General features: G+C 48.7%; 1 protein-coding gene across 5 annotated transcripts in view; it reads right to left on the bottom strand.

Annotated features, from left to right (window-relative positions):
- nrcamb (neuronal cell adhesion molecule b) overlaps window positions 1–7500 on the bottom strand; it is a 76685-nt gene that overhangs the window by 21951 nt on the left and 47234 nt on the right. For 3 of the 5 annotated variants that reach the window (XM_079859628.1, XM_079859627.1, XM_079859629.1), the window contains 9 exons: window positions 6285–6481; window positions 5857–5979; window positions 4904–5074; window positions 4588–4644; window positions 4019–4130; window positions 3754–3938; window positions 2459–2590; window positions 2235–2378; window positions 1–32 (listed from right to left, as the gene is read on the bottom strand). The exon at window positions 1–32 is cut by the window's left edge and continues 80 nt beyond it. In XM_079859628.1, coding sequence (XP_079715754.1) covers window positions 1–32; window positions 2235–2378; window positions 2459–2590; window positions 3754–3938; window positions 4019–4130; window positions 4588–4644; window positions 4904–5074; window positions 5857–5979; window positions 6285–6481 — 1153 coding nt within the window. The remainder of the gene's footprint in view (window positions 33–2234; window positions 2379–2458; window positions 2591–3753; window positions 3939–4018; window positions 4131–4587; window positions 4645–4903; window positions 5075–5856; window positions 5980–6284; window positions 6482–7500) is intronic. The other 2 variants (XM_079859630.1, XM_079859631.1) reach the window with 1 other exon arrangement.

Below are 7500 nucleotides of genomic sequence, written 5' to 3'. Positions count from 1 at the left end.
ATTAGGGGCCGTCAGAACTCTGGGCGGCTCCGCTGGAACACACACAGGTCACATGATCATCACGTCACACGACAGTGTGTGTGTGTGTTGTCGGCTCGTCAGTGTGTGTGTTTGTATGTTGTTTGCTCGTCAGTATGTGTGTGTGTTGTCGGCTTGTCAGTATGTGTGTGTGAGTGTGTGTATGTGTGATGTTGTCGACTCGTCAGTGTGTGTGTGTGTTGTTGTTGGCTCGTCAGTATGTGTGTGTGTGTGTGTGTGTGTTGTCGGCTCGTCAGTATGTGTGTGTGTGTGTGTGTGTGTGTGATGTTGCCGGCTCGTCAGTATGAGTGTGTGTGTGAGTGTGTGTGTGTGTGTGTGTGTGTGTGTGTGTGTGTGTGTGTGTTGTCGGCTCGTCAGTGTGTGTGTGTGTGTGTGTGTGTGTGTTGTTGTTGGCTCGTCAGTGTGTGTGTGTGTGTGTGTGTGTGTGTTGTTGTTGGCTCGTCAGTGTGTGTGTGTGTGTGTGTGTGTGTGTGTGTGTGTTGTTGTTGGCTCGTCAGTGTGTGTGTGTGTGTTGTCGGCTCGTCAGTATGTGTGTGTGTGTGTGTGTGTGTGTGTGATGTTGCCGGCTCGTCAGTATGAGTGTGTGTGTGAGTGTGTGTGTGTGTGTGTGTGTGTGTGTGTGTGTGTGTGTTGTCTGCTCGTTAGTGTGTGTGTGTGTGTGTGTGTGTGTGTGTGTGTGTGTGTTGTTGTTGGCTCGTCAGTGTGTGTGTGTGTGTGTGTGTGTGTGTGTATGTTGTTGTTGGCTCGTCAGTGTGTGTGTGTGTGTGTGTGTGTGTGTGTGTTGTTGTTGGCTCGTCAGTATGTTTGTGTGTTGTCGGCTCGTCAGTATGTGTGTGTGTGTGTGTGTGTGTGATGTTATCGACTCGTCAGTGTGTGTGTGTGTGTGTGTGTGTGTGTGTTGTTGTTGGCTCGTCAGTATGTGTGTGTGTTTGTCGACTCGTCAGTATGTGTGTGTGTGTGTGTGTGTGTGTGTGTGTGATGTTGTCGACTCGTCAGTGTGTGTGTGTGTGTGTGTGTTGTTGTTGTTGGCTCGTCAGTATGTGTGTGTGTGTGTTGTCGGCTCGTCAGTATGTGTGTGTGTTGTTGGCTCATAAGTATGTATGTGTGTGTGTGTGTGTGTGTGTGTGTGTGTGTGTGTGTGTTGTTGTAGTTGGCTCGTCAGTATGTGTGTGTGTTGTCGGCTTGTCAGCATGTGTGTGTGTGTGTGTGTGTTATGTTGTCGACTCGTCAGTGTTTGTGTGTTGTTGTTGGCTCGTCAGTATGTGTGTGTGTGTGTGTGTGTGTGTGTGTGTGTGTGTGAGAGATGTTGTCGGCTCGTCAGTATGAGTGTGTGTGTGTGTGTGTGTGTGTGTGTGTGTGTGTGTGTGAGTGTGTGTGTGTGTGTGTGTGTGTGTGTGTGTGTGTGAGTGTGTGTGTGTGTGTGTGTGTGTGTGTGTGTGTGTTGTCGGCTCGTCAGTGTGTGTGTGTGTGTGTGTGTGTGTTGTTGTTGGCTCGTCAGTGTGTGTGTGTTGTTGTTGGCTCGTCAGTATGTGTGTGTGTGTGTGTGTGTGTGTGTGTGTGTGTGTGTGTGATGTCGACTCGTCAGTGTGTGTGTGTGTGTGTTGTTGTTGGCTCGTCAGTGTGTGTGTGTGTGTGTGTTGTCGGCTCGTCAGTATGTATGTGTGTGTGTGTGTGTGTGTGTGTGTGATGTTGTCGGCTCGTCAGTATGAGTGTGTGTGTGTGTGTGTGTTGTCGGCTCGTCAGTATGAGTGTGTGAGTGTGTGTGTGTGTGTTGTCGGCTCGTCAGTATGAGTGTGTGTGTGTGTGTGTGTCTGTGTGTTGTCGGCTCATCAGTATGTGTGTGTGTGTGTGTGTGTGTGTTGTCAGCTCATCAGTATGAGTGCGAGTGTGTGTGTGTGTGTGTGTGTGTGTGTGTGTGTGTGTGTGTGTGTGTGTGTGTGTGTGTGTTGTCGGCTCGTCAGTATGAGTGTGTGTGTGTGTGTGTGTGTGTGTGTGTGTGTTGTCGGCTCGTCAGTATGAGTGTGTGTGTGTGTGTGTGTGTGTTGTCGGCTCGTCAGTATGAGTGTGTGTGTGTGTGTGTGTCTGTGTGTTGTCGGCTCGTCAGTATGTGTGTGTGTGTGTGTGTGTGTGTGTGTGTGTGTGTGTGAGTGTGTGTGTGTGTGTGTGTGTGTGTGTGTGTGTGTGTGTCGGCTCACCCAGCACGTTGACGAAGGCATTGGCCAGTAAGTACCCGTGTTGATTGGAGGCGTTACACTGGTAAACGGCGCTGGAGCCCGTCTGGACCTCGGAGAAGATGATGCTGTCGTCCTCCACCTTCCGGCTCGGGTCTTTAGGAGCGTCTGTCAGCAACAACAACACAACGTCAGTCAGAGGTCAGGGGTCAGAGGTCAGGGGTCAGCTGGGACGGACAGTAACTGACCCTCGATGGGCAGGCCGTTCATGAACCAGTGGATGTGGGGTTTGGGGTGTCCTCGGGCCCGGCACGTGATGACGCCCGTCTCCAGCGGAGCCAGAACCAGATTCCTGGGAGCGCTGATCCAGTACGGAGCCGCTGCCGGGAGACAACAGCGTTTAGTGCTCTTTCTACAACATTCAACATTTACACCAACATCTGATTTACTGATAAACTCCACAGCAGCCAATCAAACATCAGACCCAAGCATGCACTTATGATGGATAGATGCACTTTTATGATGGACAGATGCACTTTTATGATGGACAGATGCACTTTTATGATGGACAGATGCACTTTTATGATGGATGGATGCACTTTTATGATGGACAGATGCACTTTTATGATGGACAGATGCACTTTTATGATGGATATATGCACTTTTATGATGAGAGATGCACTTTTATGATGGACAGATGCACTTTTATGATGGACAGATGCACTTTTATGATGGATATATGCACTTTTATGATGAGAGATGCACTTTTATGATGGATAGATGCACTTTTATGATGGACAGATGCACTTTTATGATGGATAGATGCACTTTTATGATGATAGATGCACTTTTTTGATGGACAGATGCACTTTTATGATGGACAGATGCACTTATGATGGACAGATACACTTTTATGATGGATAGATGCACTTTTATGATGGATTGATGCACTTTTATGATGGACAGATGCGCTTTTATGATGGACAGATGCACTTTTATGATGGACAGATGCACTTTTATGATGCATAGATGCACTTTTATGATGGACAGATGCACTTTTATGATGGACAGATGTACTTTTATGATGGATAGATGCACTTTAATGGACTTCAGAAAAGAACAGAGGTGAGAAATCCAGGGGTCAAAGAGTAAAAGTCCTGCCATATGTTTATTCCACCCATGAACTCAGCCAGCTGATTTCACTAATTAGTTCTATCTCCTGGCTGAATTAGCAAATCCAGGTGATTGGAACAAAATACTGAGGAGGACTTTTACTTTCTGAACCTGGACTTTACACCTCTGGAAACGAAACAACAATTCACAGCCATTATAAAGCTTGGAAGAGCCAGGACATTTTTAATATAACTCCGATTGTATTCATCTGAAAGAATAATGTTATAGACACCTAGGATGATTTGAAGTGAGTAAATCATGGGCTAATTTTTATTTTTAGGTGAACTATCCCTTTAATTTGAGTGAGTAATGGCTCAGGATTGCTCCATCCGGACAGTGCTCCAAGCGTGTGTGTTTGTGCTGTTTTCACCTTTAACGGAGACTCCGAAGGTGTGGTGAACTGAGCCGAGCCGGTTCCTGGCAGTGCAGCGATACTCCCCGGCGTCCGCCTCCGACACGTCCGAGATCCGCAGAGTCTTGTTGAAGTTCATCAGTGAAGCTCTGCGACCGGGGATCTCACCGCTGAGCTTCGTCCAGGAGACCGCAGGAGTGGGACTGAGCGGGAACATCAGAACGTCACAGACCCAAACACACACACTAGAGTTACTGTAGAGCTGTGGTGAATCTGCACTCACAGGCCGTCTGCGATGCACTCCAGCTCCAGAACCTCTCCTCGCAGGACCATCTGAGAGCTGAGCGAGCCACTGGGAACCAGGAACACCGGCGCTCGCTCGTCCACCGGCTTATCTGGAAGAAAACGCTCTCAGTGAGATCCTGCTTCATAACCATAACTCATGTCAACTAGGGTTGGGAATTGAAAATCGATTCCAATTCTGGAATTGAATGCTTGAGGTCAGGAATCGGATACTTGTTATAAAAAATTAACAAAATGTTTTACCTTATTGGAATCGAAATTAGGAATCGATAAGAATTGGAGTCGATAAACAAAATCGGAATCGGAATCATTCAAATTCAAACGATACCCAACCCTAATATCAACAGACAATCAGGAAGATGAAGAGAGTTCAGAAAGAGATGATGAGGAACGACAGGATCATTGTGTCTAAAGCAGAAGACATCTGAGATCTGTTAGTCAATAAACAGGGCTTTAATGAAAGACGCTCCGGAATGAGGGAGTACAGCGGAGGTTAGAGGTCACTGGGTGTGGGTTAGACCAGAGTCACTAGGGGGCGCCGTCACTCACCACTAAACAAATCAGTGTCATTGAAATAATCTGCCATTGTGTCATTGAGTGAATCCACTGAAACACAACAAAACAACAAAACAAATCAAACACATGCAAAGCAACCGCAGGAATATGATGCGAGATTCTCACAGCTGCGGCCGATGGCATTTGCGACTCAAGAGCTCTTTGTTTCGCTCAGAGAGCAGACGTGCATTAAAGTGATGAATGGATGTTCGGGGGTTTTATTGACGCTCAAACCAACCCAAAACTACAATAGTGCTCATTCAGAGGCACATGACTAGGGGAAGCGTCGTCCCACAGATCTGCGACTCACGGTCGATGACGTGGACGGTGATGGGCTGCTTCTGCTGGATGGTCTGCGTGTGGGGGAACCGGGCGTAGCAGATGTAGTTGTTCCTGGAGTCCTCCATCAGGACGTTGGAGAAGTACAGGTCTCCGTTCAGACCCTGAGACACTCGCCGGCTCTGCGGCAGACGCTGGAAATCTGCACACACACACACACACACACACACACACACACACACACACGGTTAGAGTCGGAGAGAAAGGGAAGCTGCGCTCGTCTTTTCTTCTCTATAGTGTTGAATATCCGAGTGAAACGCTTCTGGAACAAGAACAAATGTGGGCGGGGCTTGATTGTGTCCATGGGGAATTGATTGGATGGTTGTGGTTTGCTATTGGCTGATGCCATGTGAGTGACAGGTTGCCCCGCCCTCACCTTGATTCTGTGCATCGTTTGTTAATTGGATGATGGGATGTAGGCGTGGCTATATGCAAATGAGAGTAAGCTTGCAGGGGCGGAGTTTTTTGTCCATGATGAATTGATTGGATGGTGGTGGTTTTCTATTGGTGGATCTCATGTGAGTGACAGGTTACCCCGCCTCTGCCTTGATTCTGTGTATCAGATGTTAATTGGATATTGGGATGTAGGCGTGGCTCTATGCAAATGAGCGTGAGCTTGCAGGGGAACAGTTTTTTGTCAGTGGGGAATCGATCGGATGGTTGTGGTTTGCTATTGGTGGATCTCATGTGAGTGACAGGTTGCCCCGCCCTAGCCTTGATTCTGTGCATTGTTTGTTGATTGGATGTTGGGATGTGGGCGTGGCTCTGTATGCAGATGAGCATGAGCTTGAAGGGGCGGAGTTTAGTCACACTAAATGATCGGAGAAGATCCATTTGATTAAACATGATGAGCTCAAAACATAAAAAAATGAATTGTTCATAGTTAACATGTGTCCAGAAAACAGATTTAACGAGGACACTTACTGTTGTCCATCCAGAACACGATGGGTGGCGGGAGGCCGGCGGGCGGGCGGCAGTGCAGGATTAACGACTGCCCCTCCTGCGCAACGATTGGACTGAACCTCTCTTTAGACCACAGAGGAGATCCTACAGGAAGAGGAAGCAGCCGTGATCACATGACTCAACACGAGCGTGAGCGTGACGGACATGTGAAACGTGATGCAGGAAAGAGATCTAGACACTGATGAGGTCACTATGAGGTCAGTCAGCAGGATTGGGCCGCCACATGCATTACAGCCAAACATTACCATTTACCTCCGAGTATCAGATCTCTGATGACGCTGAAAATGTCTTACGACACACAAAACAACGAGAGTGAGAGGGTTAAACGAGGCTGCGTGAGAGATGAGATGAGAAAGCAGCGAGTGATCTGATTGGTGGAGCTGACGTACTGGACTGGCGGATGATGATGTGGTTGGAGAGGGCGGAGCCAAGCTGGTTGTGGGCGGTGCACTGATACACGCCCTCGTAGGCGTCGGCCTTCTCTCCTCCGCTGATGTCGATCACCAGCGTTCCTGAATGAGGCTTCATCGTGACTTTGGGATCTTTATCGATGTCGAAATGCGTCCCGTTCCTGGTCCACGAGAAGCTGTGGCGATCAGAACAAGGCAAGGCACGTTTATTTATACAGCACATTTGATACAAAAGTGCATCTATCCATCATAAAAGAGTGTTTCTCGTCTCGTCTCGTCTCGTCTCAGAGTGTGTGTGTTTCTCGTCTTGTCTCGGAGTGTGTGTGAGTCTCGTCTCATCTCGTCTCGTCTCGGAGTGTGTGTGTTTCTCGTCTCATCTCGTCTCGTCTCGGAGTGTGTGTGTTTCTCGTCTCGTCTCAGAGTGTGAGTCTCGTCTCGTCTCGGAGTGTGTGTGAGTCTCATTTCGTCTCGTCTCAGAGTGTGTGTGAGTCTTGTCTCGTCTCGGAGTGTGTGTGAGTCTCGTCTCAGAGTGTGTGTGTTTCTCGTCTCGTCTCAGAGTGTGAGTCTCGTCTCGTCTCGGAGTGTGTGTGAGTCTCATTTCGTCTCGTCTCAGAGTGTGTGTGAGTCTTGTCTCGTCTCGGAGTGTGTGTGAGTCTCGTCTCGTCTCGGAGTGTGTGTGAGTCTCGTCTCGTCTTGGAGTGTGTGTGAGTCTCGTCTCGGAGTGTGTGTGAGTCTCGTCTCATCTCGTCTCGTCTCGGAGTGTGTGTGTTTCTCGTCTCGCCTCAGAGTGTGAGTCTCGTCTCGTCTCGGAGTGTGTGTGAGTCTCATTTCGTCTCGTCTCAGAGTGTGTGTGAGTCTTGTCTCGTCTCGGAGTGTGTGTGAGTCTCGTCTCGTCTTGGAGTGTGTGTGAGTCTCGTCTCGTCTTGGAGTGTGTGTGAGTCTCGTCTCGTCTTGGAGTGTGTGTGAGTCTCGTCTCGTCTCAGAGTGTGTGTGAGTCTCGTCTCGTCTCGTCTCAGAGTGTGTGTGAGTCTTGTCTCGTCTTGTCTCGGAGTGTGTGTGAGTCTCATTTCGTCTCGTCTCAGAGTGTGTGTGAGTCTTGTCTCGTCTCGGAGTGTGTGTGAGTCTCGTCTTGGAGTGTGTGTGAGTCTCGTCTCGTCTTGGAGTGTGTGTGAGTCTCGTCTCGTCTCAGAGTGTG

This window comes from Squalius cephalus (assembly GCF_949319135.1).
Source record: "Squalius cephalus genome assembly, chromosome: 23".
Classification (NCBI taxonomy): Eukaryota; Metazoa; Chordata; class Actinopteri; order Cypriniformes; family Leuciscidae; genus Squalius; species Squalius cephalus.
This window is presented reverse-complemented; position numbering and strand designations above follow the sequence as displayed.